The 27,985-nt window shown below is 44.8% G+C and overlaps 1 protein-coding gene across 4 annotated transcripts in view; it reads right to left on the reverse strand.

The window, feature by feature from the left end:
* Positions 1 to 27,985, reverse strand: part of LOC106579520 (brefeldin A-inhibited guanine nucleotide-exchange protein 1) — a 112,738-nt gene that overhangs the window by 15,120 nt on the left and 69,633 nt on the right. For 3 of the 4 annotated variants that reach the window (XM_014159493.3, XM_014159496.3, XM_014159495.3), the window contains 16 exons: positions 25,784 to 26,018; positions 25,089 to 25,188; positions 24,801 to 24,940; positions 24,593 to 24,701; positions 12,688 to 12,889; positions 10,580 to 10,691; positions 9,531 to 9,736; positions 9,068 to 9,152; positions 8,502 to 8,667; positions 7,444 to 7,724; positions 6,793 to 6,951; positions 6,408 to 6,552; positions 5,527 to 5,617; positions 5,350 to 5,390; positions 5,051 to 5,220; positions 4,149 to 4,300 (listed from right to left, as the gene is read on the reverse strand). In XM_014159493.3, the coding sequence (XP_014014968.1) occupies positions 4,149 to 4,300; positions 5,051 to 5,220; positions 5,350 to 5,390; positions 5,527 to 5,617; positions 6,408 to 6,552; positions 6,793 to 6,951; positions 7,444 to 7,724; positions 8,502 to 8,667; positions 9,068 to 9,152; positions 9,531 to 9,736; positions 10,580 to 10,691; positions 12,688 to 12,889; positions 24,593 to 24,701; positions 24,801 to 24,940; positions 25,089 to 25,188; positions 25,784 to 26,018 (2,394 nt within the window). The remainder of the gene's footprint in view (positions 1 to 4,148; positions 4,301 to 5,050; positions 5,221 to 5,349; positions 5,391 to 5,526; positions 5,618 to 6,407; positions 6,553 to 6,792; positions 6,952 to 7,443; positions 7,725 to 8,501; positions 8,668 to 9,067; positions 9,153 to 9,530; positions 9,737 to 10,579; positions 10,692 to 12,687; positions 12,890 to 24,592; positions 24,702 to 24,800; positions 24,941 to 25,088; positions 25,189 to 25,783; positions 26,019 to 27,985) is intronic. The other variant, XM_014159494.3, reaches the window with a different exon arrangement.

The following is a 27,985-nucleotide window of genomic DNA, read 5'->3' on the forward strand; positions in this document are numbered from 1 at the left end:
ATGCTGGAATACCCATCCACGACCCATTTTCAATGCCCTGGCTGAGGGAAGGAGGTTCTCACCCAAGATTTGACGGTACATGGCCCCGTCCATCATCCCTTTGATGCGGTGAAGTTGTCCTGTCCCCTTAGCAGAAAAACACCCCCAAAGCATAATGTTTCCACCTCCATGTTTGACGGTGGGGATGGTGTTCTTGGGGTCATAGGCAGCATTCCTCCTCCTCTTAACACGGCATGTTGAGTTGATGCCAAAGAGCTCCATTTTGGTCTCATCTGACCACAACACTTTCACCCAGTTGTCCTCTGAATCATTCAGATGTTCATTGGCAAACTTCAGACGGGCATGTATATGTGCTTTCTTGAGCAGGGGGACCTTGCGGGCGCTGCAGGATTTCAGTCCTTCACGGCATAGTGTGTTACCAATTGTTTTCTTGGTGACTATGGTCCCAGCTGCCTTGAGATCATTGACAAGATCCTCCCGTGTAGTTCTGGGCTGATTCCTCACCGTTCTCATGATCATTGCAACCCCACAAGGTGAGATCTTGCATGGAGCCCCAGGCCGAGATTGAGTTATTTTGTGTTTCTTCCATTTGCGAATAATCTCACCAACTGTTGTCACCTTCTCACCAAGCTGCTTGGCGATGGTCTTGCAGCCCATTCCAGCCTTGTGTAGGTCTACAATCTTGTTCCTGACATCCTTGGAGAGCTCTTTGGTCTTGGTCATGGTGGAGAGTTTGGAATCTGATTGATTGCTTCTGTGGACAGGTGTCTTTTATACAGGTAACAAACTGAGATTAGGAGCACTCCCTTTAAGAGTGTGCTCCTAATCTCAGCTCGTTACCTGTATATAAGACACCTGGGTGCCAGAAATCTTTCTGATTGAAAGGGGGTCAAATACTTATTTCCCTCATTAAAATGCAAATCAATTTATAACATTTTTGACATGCGTTTTTCTGGATTTTTTTGTTGTTATTCTGTCTCTCACTGTTGAAATAAACCTGCCATTAAAATTATAGACTGATCCTTTCTTTATCAGTGGGAAAACATACAAAATCAGCAGGGGATCAAATACTTCTTTCCCCTCACTGTATTCTAGTGCTCAAAACCAAGAAGAGATATTATATAAAATCCCAATCTCCATCTCGGGTTAGTTCTGACTAGGGATGTTGCGGTGACCGTATTACCGCCACACCGTCGGTCACGGGTCATGAAGGCAGTCAAATTCCATGTGACCATATAGTCACCATAATTCGGCTTCTCTAAGCTCTGATTCTGCTGATGGTCATTAGTAGCCTACAAAGCCTTCTAACTACCTGGTACTCAGCACTCTATTGTCCCTCTAATCACTCTGACATCAATGCAAATGTCTTCGAAACAGTTTTATTTTTATTTTACCTTTATTTAACTAGGCAAGTCAGTTAAGAACAAATTCTTATTTTCAATGACGGCCTAGGAACAGTGCCTTGTTCAGAGGCAGAATGACAGATTTGTACCTTGTCAGTTCAGGGATTCGAACTTGCATCCTTTCGGTTACTAGCCCACCGCCCTAACCACTAGGCTACCCTGCCGGTGCATGATAATGGTCAATTCTAAATCAAAACAAATTTCACACACATATATTATTTAGTATATGTAATGACAAGATTAAATCAAGAATATTCTGCTGGGTGACAATATGAGCCTATCACCTGTGAATTATATATTATCACTTGTGAATGATGCTCATCATAAGAAACTCCCTTTTTTTGGCGACGTTTTCGAATCATAGTCACCCACCTCATGTAGCCTAGCCCATAGGCCTGTATGTTTTGATAAGGTTTGTTTCACAACTAAAGTGGCCAAATAACTTCTTAAAATTAAGCACATTAATCCACTTTACAAGGGGTTGAGAGCCTAACTGGCATACATAAGCAGCGAGTGAGTTTCAAGTTTGGGGAAGATAATTTTCACCATAAAATGCACCTTTATAATAAAAGCATTACATGCATAATCACATTTGCAGACACTTTTGATAATGGTGTTTTCAGCTAATGGAACATTCACGCTTAAAGGCTACTGCATGTGCGCATTGCTGCCCTTATAATGTGAAGAAATAGCCGAATAGTTTATCAGCATTTTAAGCTAAATGTTCTGATCTGTTGCATCAGCCACATTGCGTAAAAGTTTTTTTTGATGCTAGTGGTTGTATTCATTAATTTGGGATATATTGCATCCCACAACTACCCCAGACTATGTTTGGAATATTTATTTCTCGCACAGAATAGAATAGGTCGACTTTTGTACAATGGGGGATGGTAGATTGACATAGGCTAGTGCTTTTGCTGTTCGTTAGGCCTACTCATCTTTTTGTCTAACAAAAGGTAAATGTGGACAGTTCTTCCAATATTTTCATTATGCACCTCGGATTTGGATAAGGATGCGTGCAGTTGCGTCCCCGATGTGTCTGTCTTCACTTGTAGATTGTGAGAAAGAACCAATCACGTGATGGGAGAAGGACACCGCTGGCCGCAAAAGGCATGGATTTTTTTAGGGTCCATTACGGCCACAAAGGGGATGCTGCCGTGAAATTCAAGGCTTTATCAAGTGCTTGTCAAATTGTGAATGAGAAACTAATGAAGAGTGTACATGAAACAAAGCAGAGCTCATGCCTTTCAAGCAAATTTTCAAATCATCATTCAAGTCTCATCATGCAGCCTAACAATGTATTCAAAATCCAAACGTATAGCCCAACGTTTGTAGAACAACTAAAGTTATATTAATAACTCTAAATTAAGCATATAGGAGGACCTGTTTCATTGTTAACCGCACAACACAGAATAGCCACGTGCACACTTCCTCAAATCATTTGGAGAAAATATTGATATTTTATTCAGCTTTGTTCAATTGTATTCTTCATACTATAAAATAATGCCATGGAATTCTAAGCAAATCTTGTCTGCTAAATGAACTAGTGTAGCCCACAGCCATTTGGCAGTCACGTGTGTTCCCTCGCTGGCCTCTAGGTCACCAGGCGGCTCATTAGGGCGCACACCTGTCACCAGCATTAGGCGCATAATGACACTCACCTGGACTCCATCACCTCCTTGATTACCTGCCCTTTATATGTCCCTTTGGTTCCTTCCCCAGTCGTCATTGTTTCTGTTCCTGTTTCATGTCGGTGCGCTGTTTGTGTTTCCTGTTTTGTTCATTTATTAATTTAAATGCATTCACTCCCTGAACTTGCTTCCTGACTCTTAGAGGACATTGTAACAGGCATAGCCATGTCAGGACAACTCAGAGTATGCAACTCAATAAAATAATGGACTTATTGTGATGGTGTAGGCTATATTAAATGGATTTATTAGACTTTTTAAAATGTAGATGTTTCAAAGGTCTGCATCAGTGGCTTGTAGGTGTGGAAGCCAGGAGATGCTAAATGTGTTTGTTAATTAACGGTCAATTACCATGAGACCGACAGTTATTTGCTTTACAATCTCCAACTGACAAAGTTTTGTGACCGCCACATCCCTGGTTCTGACTGTCTGTTTGCTCCTCCTCAGAGAGCTGGGTGACCGTGGGCGTTTGGCACAGAGCAGTGACTCAGCCCTTACAGAAAGACCAGTTTTCACATGTGGAGAATCTAATGTGTTTTTGGAACACTTCACATGTGATCATGCAAAATGAATGTGTGTTTTTCCATAAGGGAGTACAGGGAGACTGGCTGACTGCAGCGCTAAGCAAGATAGGTGCTGAAATATGAACCACAGAGGTAAAATACAAAACCGACCTTGTGACACCAGACTACCACAGCCAAGTGCCTAGGCAACCAGCTTGTGTGTACATGTACCACCATACACGTACCTAAGCAAGCACAACCACATTCATGCTATTATGCTAAACACGTGCACACATACACGTGTTTAGCAGATGTGATTGGTCACATACACGTGGTTAGCAGATGTTATTGGTCACATACACGTGTTTAGCAGATGTTATTGGTCACATACACGTTTTTAGCAGATGTTATTGGTCACATACACGTGTTTAGCAGATGTGATTGGTCACATACACGTGTTTAGCAGATGTTATTGCGGGTGCAGCGAAATGCTTGAACCTGATTGAATCACAGGAGTCAATCAGGAATAACGTTTAAGGCAACATCCTCTTTACCTGTTCTTTTTCATGATGTGCTCGAAAGGCCTCAGAAAGTCCTTCTGGAATCTGAAGTTTGCCAGCTCTCCCTTCTCTAGAAACTTCATGGACAGCTGCCGGAGAGAATCCACAGCAAAGATAGCCACGTCCTCGTTGGGGTTACATCCAACCTGAACAGATAGACAGAAAGAAGTTTAACATCTCTACCCCACTCACTTACTGCAGTCATTTTGCAGTGTAACTGTAGTTAGAGTGCAGTATAACTGCAGTACACTGCAGTTATTCTGCAATTACTGCGTCCAAAATACCACAGTTGACTGCAGTTACTGCACTTTTACTGCAGTTTCAAAACTGCAATATTTTTTTGTAAGGGTAATAGCCTATTTTAACACTTCTGTCCTCTCCAAATCACTTTGTGTGTTCTCTGATAAATTAGACCCCAGTCAGAAACATGACTTGCAAAATAAGACATGCTGCACTTCAGAAACACTTCAGAAATCAGTGAAGTACTAAAGCCCTGAGATTAGATTCTTTAAGCCATGTGTTGCTGAGGGCAATGTTACAAAGACTGATTAACACCTGGTTAATCAGGTGTGTGGACTTTCAAGCCCAGTGTTTTCCCAACTCCGGTCCTCCAGTACCCCCTAACAGCTTGTTGTAGCCCCGGACAAACACACCTGATTCAACTCATTTAGGACTTGATGATTAGTTGACAAATTGAGTCAGGCGTGCTTGTCCGGGGGATACAACAAAAACAAAAACGCTCTGTTAGGAGGTACTGGAGGACTGGAGTTGGGAAACACTGATCTAGCCAACAACATGAATTGATCAATTAATGCAGAGGGAAAAAACAGCTGTCCCTGACAACCAGAGTTGTGTACCCCTGCTTTAAGCAGAGAAATAAATCCCAAGATGTCCACCTTGTTGAAGTGGTCTCCAATGACCTCCCAGATCCTGGACCACTGCAGTCTGATACGTCCCATGTTGTAGTAGGAGATCTCCACTATCTTCTGCAGGCTGAACATGCGGGGGTGTGTGGGCGAGGCCAGCTCATCCATAGACACAGCACACAACCAGCGCACAAAGTCCACTGAGAACACAGAGAAACCAGTGTTACTCAACCATCAGGACAGCCATGGTACAATGCCAATACATCCACATCGGGTAAGGATATAATCAAATACTGTAATTGAATTCAGTTCCGATTTAGAACACTCACCAATTGCATTACCATCCAGTCTGGTAGAACCTGTGAATATTCTGCAAGAACAGAATCAATCATATTTAAAACATTTACAGTACATTTATTCACATGATAGAACAATGGCAGAGTTAAGACCTCAAACCAGTCAGTGGTAATAAAGCAGGATCTATACAAGACTACTAGAGTAACTACCTGTCTACAGCCACCACCACACTCTGGGAGCTGGTCTCTCCTATGGACTCCTGGATACTGAGGATCTGCTTCCGGTCTACTGTCCCACCTGCTGTGGACCACAGGACAGTCAGTCACATCTCCAGAGTCAAGCATGTTACCAAGCATCTCCAGAGTCAAGCATGTTACCAAGCATCTCCAGAGTCAAGCATGTTACCAAGCATCTCCAGAGTCAAGCATGTTACCAAGCATCTCCAGAGTCAAGCATGTTACCAAGCATCTCCAGAGTCAAGCATGTTACCAAGCATCTCCAGAGTCAAGCATGTTACCAAGCATCTCCAGAGTCAAGCATGTTACCAAGCATCTCCAGAGTCAAGCATGTTACCAAGCATCTCCAGAGTCAAGCATGTTACCAAGCATCTCCAGAGTCAAGCATGTTACCAAGCATCTCCAGAGTAAAGCATGTTACCAAGCATCTCCAGAGTCAAGCATGTTACCAAGCATCTCCAGAGTCAAGCATGTTACCAAGCATCTCCAGAGTCAAGCATGTTACCAAGCATCTCCAGAGTCAAGCATGTTACCAAGCATCTCCAGAGTCAAGCATGTTACCAAGCATCTCCAGAGTCAAGCATGTTACCAAGCATCTCCAGAGTCAAGCATGTTACCAAGCATCTCCAGAGTCAAGCATGTTACCAAGCATCTCCAGAGTCAAGCATGTTACCAAGCATCTCCAGAGTCAAGCATGTTACCAAGCATCTCCAGAGTCAAGCATGTTACCAAGCATCTCCAGAGTCAAGCATGTTACCAAGCATCTCCAGAGTCAAGCATGTTACCTGCTTGTTAACTACTGTTTATTTAACCAGTTTATAACCAAAACATGCGTTAAAGTGATAAGCACTGACCCAGGCCCAGGTATTCGTCGTTGCTCTGCTCCTTGGTGCTGGTGATGAAGCCCTCTTTCCCCCGAACTGTCCCTGAGATGTACCTGGCCTTCACCCCCGTCCCGATCAGCTGGGCCAGTTCCAGCTGACTGATACACTTCATTATCTGTAGGGGGTGGGGCGCACCCATACATTCACTTATTTATTCATTCATTTGCACAGATATTAGTCTTAATTATTTGACAGAGAAACATATTTATCACATCGGTTCCATATCAAAATAAACAAAATGGAGACAAAATTATGCAATATAGCGTAGGACAGCAATATTGACAGTGATACTATACCAGCTACTACTGATTACTAGACTGAAAAATGAGATGAAAAGTGGGCAGCGGGTCCAGACCTCGTGCCAGGAGGTGCCCAGGTAGTTTCCGTCTGTGTGGGCGACGGTGATGAGAGTCTTGATGGTGTCGATGTTCTTCTGCTTCATCTCAGTGATGCCAGAGCTGGCTGTGAGCAGGGTGAACCGCGCCAGGGCCTGCACGTACGCATCCCGCTCCAGCTGTGTGTGTGAGAGAGAGAGAGAGAGAGAGAGAGAGAGAGAGAGAGAGAGAGAAACAGACAGTACTGCTTTACTCTCTCCATAAAGTTTTAGATCATGCCGAGACATACTAAGACACAATCCCGTATAATCTAAATAGGTATAATAACTGAGCTATGTGCAGTTTTTATTATTTTTAATAGGTGCTGTACAAATATTGTCAGGTCCCACAGCAATGTTGTTTCTATGATGTATGTGAAATGTGTTGATTTCTGTTGTAAAGTGTCTGTATGTCATAAGATCAATGGGTTTAAATGTCTATATGTTTATATGTTCAGCTGCCTGGCGAATGTAAATGAGCGGTCAGCCAAATGTGGTCCAACGCATCACTTCTTATACTCTGGGATGTATGTGTTGTGGTACATTGTCCCTGCCAAAAAACGTAATAAATACAATAATATTTGGGAAACACACATTTGAACACATACCGTGTTAGCGTGCTAGATAGACTACCTGTATGGTGAAGATGCAGGCTATCCGGATAGCAAAGCGTATTCCCTCCAGACAGAGAAAAGCCACCTCAGTATCGTCACAGTCCTGGAGGCCCACACTGAAGGCTGCTAGGAACGGAGTCCAGGCCAGCTTGAACATGGGTCTGACGTGCTCCAGGTGTGTGGCGCTGGTGAAGGGAGCCTGGACGTGACTGACAGCCTCCATCAGGGCCTTGGCTGTCTTAGCCATCTGCTCCATCTCTACATTATACAGCAGCCGCCTCTGCTTCTCACTGGCCACACCTGATCCAGGAACAGAGGTAAAGCCAAAACATCAACAAACAGTCTCTGCTTCTTTTTGGCTACACCTGATTCAGGATCAGATTAAAGGCTTCCTCCATATAGATTTTGCCTATATTTTCAGATCAGTGCATATCATAGAGGAGACGAGAGGAAGCCACTTGAACAAAAGCAATAAGGCCCAAGGGGGTGTGGTATATGGCCAATATACCATGGCTAAGGGCTGTTCTTATGCACGACACAACACGGAGTGCCTGCATACAGCCCTTAGCCATGGTATATTTGTCATATATCACAACCCCCTGAGGTGCCTTATTGCTATTATAAATTGGTTACCAATGTAATTAGAGCAGTAAAAATAAATGTTTTGTCATACCCGTGGTATACGGTCTGATATACCACAGCTTTCAGCCAATCAGCATTCAGGGCTCTAACCACCCAGTTTATAACTGGAAATAATCCACTCAGAAACTTTCCCATTGAACAACAGAGACTATCTCAAACTTTTCCACAGATCAGTAATACAATCTAATCAAAGTATATCTTAATCCCCTTTATATCTCTTTGATTGTGATGAGAATTCTATGATCTCCACAAAGATATCAGATAAAATGACTCTCGTCGGTTACATCTAAAGCTGATTACTTGAGAAAGATCCATTACGCCTCAAAATAGGCATTTCACGTCTTGACGTCTGAACAAAATCATATTTGACACGCTGAATTTCAGTCTGTAATGACATAGTTGTGCTGGCAGACACAGAGGGACAGAGATACGCACTGTGCTTGTTGGATTTCAGAGTCATTTCCTTGGTCTCCTTCATAGCGATCTTCTTCCCTGCGATCTCGTCGTAGATGGCAGACAGATATTCCTCCGGTAGATCCTTGCTGTCGTTGATCCCTCTGTTCATCTTGATGTATTGCTCTTTAGTCATCTTGTTCTTCACCTTTGAAAAGTAAAATATGAGATGTATTACCAGCCTGTCTGTCTCTCTGCGCCGGCCTATTTGTCTGTTCATCTGTCTGCCTGCCTGTCTCTCTGCGCCTGCCTATTTGTCTGTTCATCGGTCTGCCTGCCTGTATCTCTGCCTGCCTGTCTGTCTATTTGTCTGCCTGTCTGTCTGTCCGTCTATCTCCGCCTGCCTATTTGTCTGTTTATCTGTCCGCCTGTTTATCTGTCCTGTCTACTGTCTGTGTCTCTCTGCTCCTGCCTGTTTGTCTGTTTATCTGTCTGCACCAGCTAGCATTGCATTCCCTGTGTGTCTGCCATGGATAAATGTCTTCTAAACGCAGCTGAGGTGATTGTTTCTGTCAGTTCATCTTCCCAGAAACTGGCTCCGGTCTTACCTGCGGACTATGAAGGTCTGTTGTCAACATAATGATTGAGTAGGCAAGGACGTACGCAGTGTCTGCACTCGCAAACTCGGTTTGCCTGAAGAGAGAGAGGAAGGAGAAAAAGAGAGGAGAGAGGAAGGAGCGAGAGAGAGAGAGAGAGAGAGAGAGAGAGAGAGGAGAGAAAGAGAGGAGAGGAAGGAGAGAGAGAGAGAGAGAGAGAGAGGAGAGAGAGAGAGAGAGAGAGAGAGAGAGAGAGAGAGAGAGAGGAGAGATGATAAACATAGAGCAGAATGAAGAATTGATGCATTTGTGCTAGACAACACAGATATTTAGTGAATGCACTGAATTGATAATAGAGAGCAATCTGAATCCTGACATTCAATGTCCTTGAATGTGCTTGACATCACAAATGAAGTCTTCTTCTAAGTCTACGAATCCACAATACCCAGACTAGTACACTCCACTCCACACTCACCCCTGGTTGCATTCTAGGTATCTCGCAGCGAATTTCTCCATGAGCCTGTCGATCTTCTGAGCCTCTCCCGGGAGACGGAAGCCCTCGAGGAATGTTCTGAGAGCGTAGACAAAGTCCTTGCCTTGGAAGTCCATCTGGTCCACGTAGGCATACATGACCTCTTTATTGAAGCGATCATTGTCCCCCAGGAACTCGCCCACCTGAGTCTGAGAGGTAGGATGTGAGAGAGAGCAAGAGAGAGAGACAGAGAGAGAGAGCGAGAGAGAGAGAGAGAGAGAGAGCGAGGGGACAGGGAAAGGGAAGAGGTCGATGCAATGACATTGAGTTCAATCAATAAATATTGAGTGTTATAGAAAAACAGCTTACTCGCTTGACTCTTTAATGCATGTGCTACACATTGGAAGCCAATTAACATATATTGTCCTAACAAGCATCTCCTTTCTCTCAGAGGCACAGCCAACTGAGAGGAAAGGACTCTGTTCTCTCCCAGCACTGTCAGACTAGTCTCTCTGGCTAGCTGTTTAAGGGCCTCTTGTTCCAAAGCAGATGTTATGAACACACTTTAATGCCGATTATCACCGAACCGAAACCCCCCCGAGGCCAGCCAATCAACCGGGAGAGTGCTTCACTCGTTAAAATACAAATTGATATGCGCTCGGTGGAGGACGGAGGAATCATCTTGGAGTGGGATGATAATGCTGGCGGTTTAGCATTCGGCGCTAAGAGCCTTGGTGTTTCTATGGGATGGATGTGTTCTGCTCTGGGCCTGCAGCTGTGTGGAGGCCGGATGAGAGAGAGAACTGTGTAAACCTAGAGTTTAATGAGCTAGAATGGGTATTTGTGTATTTACCACCCAGATCCCCTATTAGCTGTTACATTCACAACAACCACTCTACACTACTAAATCACAATGGACAGGTTAAAAGGTCAAAGTTTCAGAGAGCACAGAGCTGAATGAGGTAGAGTGGGTTTATTTGGATCCACACAAGTCAAATGAAATGCAGATAACTGAAGTAGATTGGGTAAACAGATTTAAAAATATTATTTACCGAGTCCAGCCTCTCCTCCTGGTGCAGGAACTGAGCGAGGTCCTCCGGGGTGGTTCCCAGCATACCTTGCTCCTGGAGGTACTGGACGCCCCTCTTTGGTTTCTTGTTGAACCTGACCACGGAGCAGAGAACAGAGACATTGCTACAGTATGCTTGCTACAGTATGCTGACTACAGTATGCTGACTACAGTATGCTTGCTACAGTATGCTGACTACAGTATGCTTACTAAGGTGGAGAAGGAAGTTGCCATCCAGAGCCATAGAGTATCATTTATATGTTGTCCTAATTACAGTAACTAACTCATTCATAATTAGCAAATTAATCAATGGCATTAATTGATAAATGAAGTGCCAGAGAGAAATTAAAACTAGGACAACAAACAGAACAACTTCCCTCACTAGAAGGACTGGAGTTGTGCACCCCCTGAGTGTGAATACATTCAGCTGTCTATACAGGATAAGGTGAATATATTCAGCTGTCTATACAGGATAAGGTGAATGTATTCAGCTGTCTATACAGGATAAGGTGAATGTATTCAGCTGTCTATACAGGATAAGGTGAATATATTCAGCTGTCTATACAGGATAAGGTGAATATATTCAGCTGTCTATACAGGATAAGGTGAATATATTCAGCTGTCTATACAGGATAAGGTGAATGTATTCAGCTGTCTATACAGGATAAGGTGAATGTATTCAGCTGTCTATACAGGATAAGGTGAATGTATTCAGCTGTCTATACAGGATAAGGTGAATACATTCAGCTGTCTATACAGGATAAGGTGAATACATTCAGCTGTCTATACAGGATAAGGTGAATACATTCAGCTGTCTATACAGGATAAGGTGAATATATTCAGCTGTCTATACAGGATAAGGTGAATATATTCAGCTGTCTATACAGGATAAGGTGAATACATTCAGCTGTCTATACAGGATAAGGTGAATATATTCAGCTGTCTATACAGGATAAGGTGAATACATTCAGCTGTCTATACAGGATAAGGTGAATGTATTCAGCTGTCTATACAGGATAAGGTGAATATATTCAGCTGTCTATACAGGATAAGGTGAATACATTCAGCTGTCTATACAGGATAAGGTGAATGTATTCAGCTGTCTATACAGGATAAGGTGAATATATTCAGCTGTCTATACAGGATAAGGTGAATATATTCAGCTGTCTATACAGGATAAGGTGAATACATTCAGCTGTCTATACAGGATAAGGTGAATACATTCAGCTGTCTATACAGGATAAGGTGAATACATTCAGCTGTCTATACAGGATAAGGTGAATACATTCAGCTGTCTATACAGGATAAGGTGAATACATTCAGCTGTCTATACAGGATAAGGTGAATATATTCAGCTGTCTATACAGGATAAGGTGAATATATTCAGCTGTCTATACAGGATAAGGTGAATATATTCAGCTGTCTATACAGGATAAGGTGAATATATTCAGCTGTCTATACAGGATAAGGTGAATATATTCAGCTGTCTATACAGGATAAGGTGAATATATTCAGCTGTCTATACAGGATAAGGTGAATATATTCAGCTGTCTATACAGGATAAGGTGAATATATTCAGCTGTCTATACAGCATAAGGTGAATACATTCAGCTGTCTATACAGGATAAGGTGAATATATTCAGCTGTCTATACAGGATAAGGTGAATATATTCAGCTGTCTATACAGGGTAAGGTGAATATATTCAGCTGTCTATACAGGATAAGGTGAATATATTCAGGTGTCTATACAGGATAAGGTGAATATATTCAGGTGTCTATACAGGATAAGGTGAATATATTCAGGTGTCTATACAGGATAAGGTGAATATATTCAGCTGTCTATACAGGATAAGGTGAATATATTCAGCTGTCTATACAGGATAAGGTGAATATATTCAGCTGTCTATACAGGATAAGGTGAATGTATTCAGCTGTCTATACAGGATAAGGTGAATATATTCAGCTGTCTATACAGGATAAGGTGAATATATTCAGCTGTCTATACAGGATAAGGTGAATATATTCAGCTGTCTATACAGGATAAGGTGAATATATTCAGGTGTACAGTATAGCAGCACTAGTCTGGCTTACAGGTCGATGCCCTGCTCGATGATCTCCTTCTGTTGTTTGAGAACCTCAAACTGCTCTGGGTTGTCTGTCCCTGACATCTGTGTACTATAGCTCCCGATGCCGGACGAGGCTGTGGAGTCCAGGGAGTTGATACTTCCGTAGCGGTTGATGGTCTCTGGGGCCTTCGTCTCATTGGTCTCCTGCTCCGAGGGCTTCTCCTGACCTGGGGAGGGAGAAGAACATTGAACAATCGATGGTCTGAGAGAGATGAGTAAAAACCGTAGTTGGTGTTAGGACCCCAACGCAATCAGCAAACCAGCACAGCCAGGCAAGCCAACACTAAACGTTTTCAATTGAAACATACAGTACCAGTCAAAAGTTTGGATACACCTACTCATTCAAGGGTTTTTCTTTATTTTTACTATTTTCTACATTGTAGAGTAATAGTGAAGACATCCAAACTATGAACAAACACATACGGAATCATGAAGTAACCAAAAAAGTGAGATTCTTCAAAGTAGCCACCCTTTGCCTTGATGACAGCTTTGCACACTCTTGGCATTCTCTCAACCTGCTTCATGAGGAATGCTTTTCCCAACAGTCTTGAAGGAGTTTCCACATATGCTGAGCACTTGTTGGCTGCTTTTCCTTCACTCTGTGGTCCAACTCTTCCCAAAACCATCTCAATTAGATTGAGGTTGGGTGATTGTAGAGGCCAGGTTATCTCATGCATCACTCTCCTTGGTCAAATAGCCCTTACACAGCCTGGAGGTGTGTTTTAGGTCATTGTCCTGTTGAAAAACAAATGATAGTCACACTAAGCGCAAACCAGAGAGGATGGCGTATCGCTGCATAATGCTGTGGTAGCCATGCTGGTTAAGTGTGCCTTGAATTAAATCAGACAGTGTCACCAGCAAAGCACCCCCACACAATCACACCTCCTCCTCCATGCTTCACGGTGGGAACCACACATGCGGAGATCATCCGTTCACCTACTCTGCATCTCACAAAGACATGGCGGTTGGAACCGAAAATCTCCAATTTGGACTCATCAGACCAAAGGACAGATTTCCACCGGTCTAATGTTCATTGCTCACGTTTCTTGGCCCAAGCAAGTCTCTTCTTCTTATTGGTGTCCTTTAGTAGTGGTTTCTTTGCAGCAATTCGACCGTGAAGGCCTGATTCACACAGTCTCCTCTGAACAGTTGATGTTGAGATATGTCTGTTACTTGAACTCTGTGAAGCATTTATTTGGGCTGCAATCTTAGGTGCAGTTAACTCTACTGAACTTATCCTCTGCAGCAGAGGGAACTCTGGGTCTTCCTTTCCAAAATTCTTGAAATTTTCCAGGTTGACTGACCTTCATGTCTTAAAGTAATGATGGACTGTCGTTTCTCTTTGCTTATTTGAGCAGTTCTTGCCATAATATGGACTTGGTCTTTTACCAAATAGGGCTATCTTCTGTCTTCAATATTATTCTACAATGTACAAAATATTAAAAAGAAAGAAAACCCCTGGAATTAGTAGGTGTGTCCAAACTTTTGACTGGTACTGTACAGTCGTGGCCAAAAGTTTTGAGAACAACACAAATATTAATTTCCACAAAGTTTGCTGCTTCAGTGTCTTTAGATATTTTTGTCAATGTTACTATGGAATACTGAAGCAAGCATTTCATACGTGTCAAAGGCTTTTATTGACAATTACATGAAGTTGATGCAAAGAGTCAATATTTGCAGTGTTGACCCTTCTTTTTCAAGACCTCTGCAATCCGTCTGGCATGCTGTCAATTAACTTCTGGGCCACAAACTGACTGATGGCAGCCCATTCTTGCATAATCAATGCTTGGAGTTTGTCAGAATTTGTGGGTTTTTGTTGTGGTCAATCCTCAAGAGTCGGATGGACAAAAGTTCTCAATGGGATTAAGGTCTGGGGAGTTTCCTGGCCATGGACCCAAAATATCGATGTTTTGTTACCCGAGCCACTTAGTTATCACCTTTGCCTTATGGCAAGGTGCTCCATCATGCTGGAAAAGGCATTGTTCGTCACCAAACTATTCCTGGATGGTTGGGAGAAGTTGCTCTCGGAGGATGTGTTGGTACCATTCTTTATTCATGGCTGTGTTCTTAGGCAAAATTGTGAGAGAGCCCACTCCCTTGGCTGAGAAGCAACCCCACACATGAATGGTCTCAGGATGCTTTACTGTTGCCATGACACAGGACTGATGGTAGCGCTCACCCTGTCTTCTCCGGACAAGCTTTTTTCCAGATGCCCCAAACAATTGGAAAGGGGATTCATCAGCAGTCCTCAGCAGTCCAATTCCCTGTACCTTTTGCAGAATATCAGTCTGTCCCTGATGTTTTTCCTGGAGAGAAGTGGCTTCTTTGCTGCCCTTCTTGACACCAGGCCATCCTCCAAAAGTCTTTGCCTCACTGTGCGTGCAGATGCACTCACACCTGCCTGCTACCATTCCTGAGCAAGCTCTGTACTGGTGGTGCCCTGATCCCGCAGCTGAATCAACTTTACGAGATGGTTCTGGCGCTTGCTGGACTTTCTTGGGAGCCCTGAAGCCTTCTTCACAACATTTGAACTGCTCTCCTTGAAGTTCTTGATGATCCGATAAATGGTTGATTTAGGTGCAATCTTACTGGCAGCAATATCCTTGCCTGTGAAGCTCTTTTTGTGCAAAGCAATGATGACGGCACATGTTTCCTTGCAGGTAACCATGTTTGACAGAGGAAGAACAATGATTCCAAGCACGACCCTCCTTTTGAAGCTTCCAGTCTGTTATTCAAACTCAATCAGCATGACAGAGTGATCTCCAGCCTTGTCCTCGTCAACACTCACACCTGTGTTAACGAGAGAATCACTGACATGATGTCAGCTGGTCCTTCTGTGGCAGGGCTGAAATGCAGTGGAAATGTTTTGGGGGGGGGATTTGCATGGCAAATAGGGACTTTGCAATTAATTGCAATTCATCTGATCACTCTTCATAACATTCTGGAGTATATGCAAATTGCCATCATACAAACAGACAGCAGACTTTGTGATAATTAATATTTGTGTCATTCTCAAAACTTTTGGCCACGACTGTATATTCCATCAAATTTTGAGCCAGTAGGGGGGGTTCAGCCTTGAGTTTCTAGATCCAGGTCTCTGGGGAGTTCAGCAATAGTGGGAGGGGCACTGCACTGCTGAGAGAAAGACAACATGATGAACCAGAGGCTTTGTCTGGTGGTATATTGTCTGCACACACACACACACACACACACACACACACACACACACACACACACACACACACACACACACACACACACACACACACACACACACACACACACACACACACACACACACACACACACCACACACACACACACACGTAGGATCTTAATTTGAGCCAGTTTGCTACAGCAGGAAAATTATTCTGCAGCAACAGGAAATGTGAATTATTATGTGGATTATAATTAATGGACATTTTTGTTTGGGGTTGATACATTTTTCGTTAGGGAAAATCAAGTCTGAAAGTGGAAATTACAAACTTCAGAAGCCTTTTTAAACCACAAATACACTACAAGTTTGACATTTCCTACAAGTTTGACATTTCTTGCAAAAGGGCAATCAAATGAAGATCATACATCTGTACACACGCATACAACAGACAAAAGGTCAGTTATCTAATTAGTGTAGTGTTGTGTAACACGGAGGTAGTGTTGTGTAACACGGAGGTAGTGTTGTGTAACACGGAGGTATTGGTGTGTAACACGGAGGTAGTGTTGTGTAACACGGAGGTAGTGTTGTGTAACACGGAGGTAGTGGTGTGTAACACGGAGGTAGTGGTGTGTAACACGGAGGTATTGGTGTGTAACACGGAGGTAGTGTTGTGTAACACGGAGGTAGTGTTGTGTAACACGGAGGTAGTGTTGTGTAACACGGAGGTAGTGGTGTGTAACACGGAGGTAGTGGTGTGTAACACGGAGTTAGTGGTGTGTAACACGGAGGTAGTGGTGTGTAACACGGAGGCAGTGGTGTGTAACACGGAGGCAGTGGTGTGTAACACGGAGGCAGTGGTGTGTAACACGGAGGCAGTGTTGTGTAACACGGAGGCAGTGTTGTGTAACACGGAGGTAGTGTTGTGTAACACGGAGGTAGTGTTGTGTAACACGGAGGTATTGGTGTGTAACACGGAGGTAGTGTTGTGTAACACGGAGGTATTGGTGTGTAACACGGAGGTAGTGTTGTGTAACACGGAGGTAGTGTTGTGTAACACGGAGGTAGTGGTGTGTAACACGGAGGTAGTGTTGTGTAACACGGAGGTAGTGTTGTGTAACACGGAGGTAGTGGTGTGTAACACGGAGGTAGTGTTGTGTAACACGGAGGTAGTGGTGTGTAACACGGAGGTAGTGGTGTGTAACACGGAGGTAGTGGTGTGTAACACGGAGGCAGTGGTGTGTAACACGGAGGCAGTGGTGTGTAACACGGAGGCAGTGGTGTGTAACACGGAGGCAGTGTTGTGTAACACGGAGGTAGTGTTGTGTGTGTAGGCTGAGGGGACAGAACAGGCAGGTCTGATGCTACTGTTCTGTGGGTGAATCAGGTCCATGGTGGTTGTCTGGCTGTAAGAGACATTGTACGTTGGTAAGGGATCTAATTACCCATCGGAAACTCTCTAAAACATTCAGGACACCACCAGGGTAATGCGAGCTGGCAGTGTGCTTCCTCCACTCAACAACTTCATAGAGCAGAGCACATGGTAGAGGGAGGAGGGTGGCACAGCCAGGGTAGAGGGAGAAGGGTGGCACAGCCAGGGTAGAGGAGGAGGAGTGTGGCACAGCCAGGGTAGAGAAGGAGGAGGGTGGCACAACCAGGGTAGAGAAGGAGGAGGGTGGCACAACCAGGGTAGAGAAGGAGGAGTGTGGCACAGCCAGGGTAGAGAAGGAGGAGTGTGGCACAGCCAGGGTAGAGAAGGAGGAGTGTGGCACAACCAGGGAAGAGAAGGAGGAGTGTGGCACAACCAGGGTAGAGGGAGGAGTGTGGCACAGCCAGGGTAGAGAAGGAGGAGGGTGGCACAACCTGGGTAGAGAAGGAGGAGTGTGGCACAGCCACGGTAGAGGAGGAGGAGTGTGGCACAGCCAGGGTAGAGGAGAAGGAGGAGGGTGACACAGCCAGGGTAGAGGAGGAGGATGGCACAGCCAGGGTAGAGGAGGAGTGTGGCACAGCCAGGGTAGAGGAGAAGGAGGAGGGTGACACAGCCAGGGTAGAGGAGGAGGGTGGCACAGCCAGGGTAGAGGAGGAGGAGGAGGGTGACACAGCCAGGGTAGAGGAGGAGGAGGGTGGCACAGCCAGGGTAGAGGAGGAGGAGGGTGGCACAGCCAGGGTAGAGGAGGAGGAGGAGTGTGGCACAGCCAGGGTAGAGGAGGAGGAGTGTGGCACAGCCAGGGTAGAGGAGGAGGAGGAGTGTGGCACAGCCAGGGTAGAGGAGGAGGGTGACACAGCCAGGGTAGAGGAGGAGGAGGAGGGTGACACAGCCAGGGTAGAGGAGGAGGAGGGTGGCACAGCCAGGGTAGAGGAGGAGGAGGTGGGTGGCACAGCCAGGGTAGAGGAGGAGGAGGTGGCACAGCCAGGGTAGAGGAGGAGGAGGGTGGCACAGCCAGGGTAGAGAAAGAGGAGTGTGGCACAGCCAGGGTAGAGGAGGAGGAGTGTGGCACAGCCAGGGTAGAGGAGGAGGAGGGTGGCACAGCCAGGGTAGAGGAGGAGGAGGGTGGCACAGCCAGGGTAGAGGAGGAGGAGTGTGGCACAGCTAGGGTAGAGGAGGAAGAGTGTGGCACAGCCAGGGTAGAGGAGGAGGAGTGTGGCACAGCCAGGGTAGAGGAGGAGGAGTGTGGCACAGCCAGGGTAGAGGAGGAGGAGGAGGAGTGTGGCACAGCCAGGGTAGAGGAGGAGGAGGAGGAGGGTGGCACAGCCAGGGTAGAGGAGGAGGAGGAGGAGGGTGGCACAGCCAGGGTAGAGGAGGAGGAGGAGGAGGGTGGCACAGCCAGGGTAGAGGAGGAGGTGGCACTGCCAGGGTAGAGGAGGAAGGTGTCACAGCCAGGGTAGAGGAGGAAGGTGTCACAGCCAGGGTAGAGGAGGAAGGTGGCACAGCCAGGGTAGAGGAGGAAGGTGGCACAGCCAGGGTAGAGGAGGAGGGTGGCACAGCCAGGGTAGAGCTGGCTTTAAAAACTCAAATCTATCCAGAACCTACAGCGTTTGAAGGCAAGTAACATGAGATTATGCAAATGAAAGGTAGATAAGGCATCTAAATAACACCCACAGTACTAGTCACAGCCACCGTAGCCCCCTCCACCCTCTAATCTAGGTCCCAATGACTCCTACAGTTGCAGCAACAACCAGTCTACCAAACACTCCACACCTTTCTGCCATTACCTGCTCTTCCTGTGAAGTCAGCCAACCAGAGAACAAAGAGGAAAAGACCGTAATTAAGAGAAAGTGGAGAGGTATTATCTATGTAATGATGTAAAAACATGTTTTCAGAAACACAATGCATTAGCTGAGCTACAGTATCTACATGGAAAATTGCATAATTAGGATGCACTTTCACTGACTCAGAAAAATATCCTTTGTTTGAAGTAACCTAAAAACTGTCTACTTCAGCATGGTCACTAAATGAGTTGGCACTAGCTGTATGGTGACTTTGGTATGGTGACTAAATGAGTTGGCACTAGCTGTATGGTGACTTTAGCATGGTGACTAAATGAGTTGGCACTAGCTGTATGGTGACTTTAGCATGGTGACTAAATTAGTTGGCACTAGCTGTATGGTGACTTTGGTATGGTGACTAAATGAGTTGGCACTAGCTGTATGGTGACTTCGGCATGGTCACTAAATGAGTTGGCACAAGCTGTATGGTGATTTCGGCATGGTCACTAAATGAGTTGGCACTAGCTGTATGGTGACTTTGGTATGGTGACTAAATGAGTTGGCACTAGCTGTATGGTGACTTTGGTATGGTGACTAAATGAGTTGGCACTAGCTGTATGGTGACTTTGGTATGGTCACTAAATGAGTTGGCACTAGCTGTATGGCGACTAAATGAGTTGGCACTAGCTGTATGGTGACTTTGGTATGCTCACTAAATGAGTTGGCACTAGCTGTATGGTGACTTTAGCATGGTGACTAAATGAGTTGGCACTAGCTGTATGGTGACTTTAGCATGGTGACTAAATGAGTTGGCACTAGCTGTATGGTGACTTTGGTATGGTCACTAAATGAGTTGGCACTAGCTGTATGGTGACTTTAGCATGGTGACTAAATGAGTTGGCACTAGCTGTATGGTGACTTCGGTATGGTCACTAAATGAGTTGGCACTAGCTGTATGGTGACTTCGGCATGGTCACTAAATGAGTTGGCACTAGCTGTATGGTGACTTTGGTATGGTCACTAAATGAGTTGGCACTAGCTGTATGGTGACTTTGGTATGGTCACTAAATGAGTTGGCACTAGCTGTATGGTGACTTTAGCATGGTCACTAAATGAGTTGGCACTAGCTGTATGGTGACTTTGGTATGGTCACTAAATGAGTTGGCACTAGCTGTATGGTGACTAAATGAGTTGGCACTAGCTGTATGGTGACTTTGGTATGGTGACTAAATGAGTTGGCACTAGCTGTATGGTGACTTTGGTATGGTGACTAAATGAGTTGGCACTAGCTGTATGGTGACTTCGGCATGGTCACTAAATGAGTTGGCACAAGCTGTATGGTGACTTCGGCATGGTCACTAAATGAGTTGGCACTAGCTGTATGGTGACTTTGGTATGGTGACTAAATGAGTTGGCACGAGCTGTATGGTGACTTTGGTATGGTCACTAAATGAGTTGGCACTAGCTGTATGGTGACTTTGGTATGGTCACTAAATGAGTTGGCACTAGGTGTATGGTGACTAAATGAGTTGGCACTAGCTGTATGGTGACTTTGGTATGGTCACTAAATGAGTTGGCACTAGCTGTATGGTGACTTTAGCATGGTGACTAAATGAGTTGGCACTAGCTGTATGGTGACTTTAGCATGGTGACTAAATGAGTTGGCACTAGCTGTATGGTGACTTTGGTATGGTCACTAAATGAGTTGGCACTAGCTGTATGGTGACTTTAGCATGGTGACTAAATGAGTTGGCACTAGCTGTATGGTGACTTTGGTATGGTGACTAAATGAGTTGGCACTAGCTGTATGGTGACTTTGGTATGGTCACTAAATGAGTTGGCACTAGCTGTATGGTGACTTTAGCATGGTGACTAAATGAGTTGGCACTAGCTGTATGGTGACTTTGGTATGGTCACTAAATGAGTTGGCACTAGCTGTATGGTGACTTTAGCATGGTGACTAAATGAGTTGGCACTAGCTGTATGGTGACTTCGGTATGGTCACTAAATGAGTTGGCACTAGCTGTATGGTGACTTCGGCATGGTCACTAAATGAGTTGGCACTAGCTGTATGGTGACTTTGGTATGGTCACTAAATGAGTTGGCACTAGCTGTATGGTGACTTTGGTATGGTCACTAAATGAGTTGGCACTAGCTGTATGGTGACTTTGGTATGGTGACTAAATGAGTTGGCACTAGCTGTATGGTGACTTCGGCATGGTCACTAAATGAGTTGGCACAAGCTGTATGGTAACTTCGGCATGGTCACTAAATGAGTTGGCACTAGCTGTATGGTGACTTTGGTATGGTCACTAAATGAGTTGGCACTAGCTGTATGGTGACTTTGGTATGGTCACTAAATGAGTTGGCACTAGCTGTATGGTGACTTTGGTATGGTGACTAAATGAGTTGGCACTAGCTGTATGGTGACTTTGGCATGGTGACTAAATGAGTTGGCACTAGCTGTATGGTGACTTTGGTATGGTCACTAAATGAGTTGGCACTAGCTGTATGGTGATTTTAGCATGGTCACTAAATGAGTTGGCACTAGCTGTATGGTGACTTTGGTATGGTGACTAAATGAGTTGGCACTAGCTGTATGGTGACTTTAGCATGGTGACTAAATGAGTTGGCACTAGCTGTATGGTGACTTCGGTATGGTCACTAAATGAGTTGGCACTAGCTGTATGGTGACTTCGGCATGGTCACTAAATGAGTTGGCACTAGCTGTATGGTGACTTTGGTATGGTCACTAAATGAGTTGGCACTAGCTGTATGGTGACTTTGGTATGGTCACTAAATGAGTTGGCACTAGCTGTATGGTGACTTTAGCATGGTCACTAAATGAGTTGGCACTAGCTGTATGGTGACTTTGGTATGGTCACTAAATGAGTTGGCACTAGCTGTATGGTGACTAAATGAGTTGGCACTAGCTGTATGGTGACTTTGGTATGGTCACTAAATGAGTTGGCACTAGCTGTATGGTGACTTTGGTATGGTGACTAAATGAGTTGGCACTAGCTGTATGGTGACTTCGGCATGGTCACTAAATGAGTTGGCACAAGCTGTATGGTGACTTCGGCATGGTCACTAAATGAGTTGGCACTAGCTGTATGGTGACTTTGGTATGGTGACTAAATGAGTTGGCACGAGCTGTATGGTGACTTTGGTATGGTCACTAAATGAGTTGGCACTAGCTGTATGGTGACTTTGGTATGGTCACTAAATGAGTTGGCACTAGGTGTATGGTGACTAAATGAGTTGGCACTAGCTGTATGGTGACTAAATGAGTTGGCACTAGCTGTATGGTGACTTTGGTATGGTCACTAAATGAGTTGGCACTAGCTGTATGGTGACTTTAGCATGGTGACTAAATGAGTTGGCACTAGCTGTATGGTGACTTTAGCATGGTGACTAAATGAGTTGGCACTAGCTGTATGGTGACTTTGGTATGGTCACTAAATGAGTTGGCACTAGCTGTATGGTGACTTTAGCATGGTGACTAAATGAGTTGGCACTAGCTGTATGGTGACTTTGGTATGGTGACTAAATGAGTTGGCACTAGCTGTATGGTGACTTTGGTATGGTCACTAAATGAGTTGGCACTAGCTGTATGGTGACTTTAGCATGGTGACTAAATGAGTTGGCACTAGCTGTATGGTGACTTTGGTATGGTCACTAAATGAGTTGGCACTAGCTGTATGGTGACTTCGGCATGGTCACTAAATGAGTTGGCACTAGCTGTATGGTGACTTTGGTATGGTCACTAAATGAGTTGGCACTAGCTGTATGGTGACTTTGGTATGGTCACTAAATGAGTTGGCACTAGCTGTATGGTGACTTTGGTATGGTGACTAAATGAGTTGGCACTAGCTGTATGGTGACTTTGGCATGGTGACTAAATGAGTTGGCACTAGCTGTATGGTGACTTTGGTATGGTCACTAAATGAGTTGGCACTAGCTGTATGGTGATTTTAGCATGGTCACTAAATGAGTTGGCACTAGCTGTATGGTGACTTTGGTATGGTGACTAAATGAGTTGGCACTAGCTGTATGGTGACTTTGGTATGGTCACTAAATGAGTTGGCACTAGCTGTATGGTGATTTTAGCATGGTCACTAAATGAGTTGGCACTAGCTGTATGGTGACTTTGGCATGATGACTAAATGAGTTGGCACTAGCTGTATGGTGACTTTGGCATGGTGACTAAATGAGTTGGCACTAGCTGTATGGTGACTTTAGCATGGTGACTAAATGAGTTGGCACTAGCTGTATGGTGATTTTGGTATAGTCACTAAATGAGTTGGCACTAGCTGTATGGTGACTTTGGCATGGTGACTAAATGAGTTGGCACTAGCTGTATGGTGACTTTAGCATGGTGACTAACCCTAATCCCTGTAGCAGTAGTGCTGTTTGTTAGTTCAGCTGCCTTCCGTGCCTTGGTAGAGTTAGCTCTCTGAGTGCCAGAAGGTAGCCTGAGGCTAGTCTTGTAGATCCTCTCTAGGGGGATATGTGGGGATATCTGGCACCCCTCTCAGAGCCTCTACTTTCCTGCCTCCTTCCTTGCCTTCGTTAAAGCCCTCTTTCCCTCCCTTCATTAGAGCCCTCCTTTCCTACTTGGTTAAAGGATCTAACAGGAATGATTCCTCTCAGCTCATTCTGAAGCAAGCCAGGGGTCTTATCCAGGAGCACTGACAGAGGGTCTGACTGTAGCACCATGACTTTTCCTCATCAGCCGGTTCAGGGTATTGAGTTAGCCTGCCCTGCCCTGGTGTATTAGCCTGCCTGTATTATATTAGCCTTTCAGTGCTGCTGAGGGAGAGACTGTCCTGTCAGGGTCTGACTGGGCTAGCCACACTGATGGATGCTAGCCATCGATCTCTTTCTCAGGGTCTGTGCTAGCCATAATGATGAACACTAGCCTTCTCTCTCAGGGTACAGTATTGAATTAGCCTTCCCTCTCAGGGTCTGTACAATCTGTAGGCTACTGATGAATGCTAATGGCTAGTCTTCTGTCTCAGGGAATATGCTATAGCTGTATTGATGAATACCACTCTTCCCTCTAACCCCAGTTAACCCCAGTGATGAACGGTAGCCTCAGGCAGGTTTGACTGAGAGTAAAGCCTTGGCATAGCTTGGCTGTCTTCCCTTTGCTCATAGTTTTACCATTCTACAGGAAAAGGTAGATATGCAAAATATGCCCCCATGCATCAGCGACTATAAATATGGTAAATACACTCTAGGGTTCCACCATTGCTGATATGGAGAAGTTCTAGGATGTGGGATGTCAGAGTGATGTAAGTGGAATATATCAAATACACTTCAAATAGTGGAGTTTTCTACTCCAACTGTGCATCCAAACCCTTTCATCTTCCTGGTAACCACAAAGGAGCAGGCAGAACGGCGCACTTGAAGAATGGCTAAACAGTTTTCCTCAGGGTCTAAATACAACCCAGTGGCACACCAGTCCCCACCAGCCTCAGGGTAACTAGTTTGGTCAGTCTCTTACCAAGGCTGGTCTGGGAGTTGGGGTTGACATACTGGTCCTTACTCCACTCTACCATACACTTCAAGATGGACACCAGACACTCCAGGCCTTTCTTCCTCAGGGTCAACTCCTGGTGGGAACAGAGAAATGTTACATCAACTTTAGAGCAATATACATGTACCAAATACACAAAGAAATACACTTTTGTATAGCCATTGGTCAGTCTTACTTGGAGTGGTGTTGTGCCGAGCTCGTGGCCTGCCCGGCCCTGTGCGATCTTCGACAGGTCATTCACCAGCCTCTCAAAGATATTAGCAGCATTCAAGTCACAATCATAATTCACATAGATATCTACCACACCCTGGGCATCTGAGGGAGGAGACATGAGGGACAGTTGGTACTTGACTTGTAATTGACGTTGATGCGCTGTACCAGAGAGCATTTCAAATTGACACCCACACACACACACACACACACACACACACACACACACACACACACACACACACACACTCGCCTGCACATATTCTGGTGAGGGTCTGTATGACCATCCATTTATGGTCGTAGGAGCTTGTGGACGTCTCCAGAATGTACAGGAAAATCTCCTTGAAGAACACCTGCGCAGCGAAACAAACCGTGACAGTTAAAGATGAGGACACAAAGAGGTCGAGATGAGAAAAGCTTCATGAATCTTAATTTACAGAATTATCCACTGTAACAAAGCCATAAACACATACATCTCACTGCAGGCTGACCGCTCAACTATGAAATCATAACATCTCAACCAACAACACCTGTCTCCAGAAAATACTAGGATTTCCTGGCCACAAACAGTCGCGGGTAGATTAAGTCATCAACTTCAGCATGAGGAAATATTACAACCAGACCACTGTGGAAGTGGACTACAAATCAGAAGCAACAGCTAACAGGTAATACTGAAACTCAATCGCACTGAGACAGAACTACATTACTATGCCCTGTGATAAACTTCATCTCCCATGAATCACCTGTGTCAGGTGCCTGCTGTATTGAGAGCTGAGAGGTTTACATTGGGAGAGGGAACAGGAGAGATTGGCATTTGGGGATAGGACAGCTATTCAGCAACAGAACAGTGTCTCGACCTGCATGTTGATTGGTTTTCAAGTAGGACAAGAAAGGAGGAATATTAGATGGATTTTGCGACAGAGGAACAACCAAAATGTAGGTAGCTACCTCAATCTGCATCTTGAGGTGGGTCTTGAAGTGGGAGAGGAGGGTGAGGAAGATGGAGAGCGAGAGCGAGAAGACCTCTGGGACCGAGGAGACGCCGTTCTTAGACAGCGCCACACACAGGTACTGCTTGATGGCGTTGATGAACATCTCGTTGGTCTTGAAGACGGGCCCAGCGTTCTGCAGGATGGACAGCAGCAGCTGGAGGGACAGCACCTTGGAGCGCAGCTCATGGGACCTGGTAGGAGACCGAGAGGCATTGATTCAGACTTCTAACATTCAAGCGCAACAGGAATAAGAATTCTTTATATGTCCAGTAGCCAAACGTTGTCGAACGTTGTAGATGGAAATGCCATGAATAGAGCCCATGTGACTCCTTATTCTAAATGTCAGAGATGTTTGTTCCAGCATATTTATATCTGAACGTTCTAAAACGTTGTGCCTGCTGAATTTTACCTTGATTGATACCATATGCCATCAATCAGCTTAATATGCACATAAAGTGACCCCTGATAATGGATTTATTATGGGGGGATGAAGACAGAGATCAGGGGTGGACTAGGACAAAAATGGCCCAGGTATTTCTAACACACCAGCCAATTCTTTTTTCTTGAGGCCCCTACACTGGCCCATTGTTTTCCCTTGAGGATCCCATTATTAGCCAGATAATTATCATTTTGCACAACAACAAAAAACAACAAGTTATTCAGGCCCTTAGGCCGAAATGCCAGATGGCCAGCCCACCCCTGACAGAGATGCATCAATAACAGGTGCTCTGTGAGACACCATCTGATTCATCAGTTATTAGCAGCACTTCCTGGTTGACCCACAACTGACTGAGAATCCTAATGGTCTGGTGGCAGTCAGGGGATCTGGGGATGTCCACCTAATGTCCGCCTCTATACTAAGAGCCAGACCTAGCTAGATGAGCTGGAGCTGTTTTTCTTTTTCCAATAACATTTCCAATAATAGATCTGCACATACAAACACCATATGTTACAGTGTTACAGTATAATAGATCATTATAGTTAGATAATTATATTGTCCATTTCCCCTTTCCATAAGTCCGACCCATATTTCTAAACAGCTGTATGATGGAGAAGTAGGAACCCAAAATATGTAAAAAGTATTCAGACCCCTTGACTTTTTCCACATTGTTACTTTACAGCCTTATTCTAAAATGGATTAAATAAAAAAAATGTCCCCCTCAATTTACACACAATACCCCATAAGGACATCACAATACCCCATAATGACGTCACGATACCCCATAATGACGTCACGATACCCCATAATGACGTCACGATACCCCATAATGACATCACAATACCCCATAATGACATCACAATACCCCATAATGACATCACAATACCCCATAATGACAAAGCGAAAACAGGCTATTAGAAATGTTTGCAAATTTAAAAAAAGAAATACCTTATTCAGACCCTTTGCTATGAGACTTGAAATTGAGCTCAGGTGGATCCTGTTTCCATTGATCATCTTTCAGATGTTTCTACAACTGAAAAATTATGAAATGTATGCATTCACTACTGTAAGTCGCTCTGGATAAGAGCGTCTGCTAAATGACTAAAATTTAAAAAATGTTGATTGGAGTCTACTTGTGGTAAATTCAATTGTTTGGACATGATTTGGAAAGGCACACATCTGTCTATATAAGGTCCCACAGTTGACAGTGCATGTCAGAGCAAAAACCAAGCAATGAGATCAAAGGAATTGTCCGTAGAGCTCAGAGACAGGATTGTGTCGAGGCACAGATCTGGCGGAGGGTACTAAAACATTTCTGCAGCATTGAAGGTCCCCAAGAACACAGTGTCCTCCATCATTCTTAAATGGAAGAAGTTTGGAACCACCAAGACTCTTCTTATAGCCGGCCGCCCGGCCAAACTGAGCAATCGGGGGAGCAGGCCTTAGTCAGGGAACCCGATGGTCACTCTGACAGAGCTCCAGAGTTCCTCTGTAGAGATGGGAGAACCTTCCAGAAGGACAACCATCGCTGCACCACTCCACCAATCAGGCCTTTATGGTAGAGAAGGCCAGATGGAAGCCACTCCTCAGTAAAAGGCACATGACAGCCCACTTCCAAAAGGCACCTAAAGACTATCAGACCATGAGAAACAAGATTCTCTGGTCTGATGAAAACAAGATTGAACTCTTTGGCCTGAATGCCAAGTGTCACGTCTGGCG

This window comes from Salmo salar, chromosome 19 (genome assembly GCF_965601325.2).
Source record: "Salmo salar chromosome 19, fSalSal1, whole genome shotgun sequence".
In the NCBI taxonomy this organism is placed as follows: Eukaryota; Metazoa; Chordata; class Actinopteri; order Salmoniformes; family Salmonidae; genus Salmo; species Salmo salar.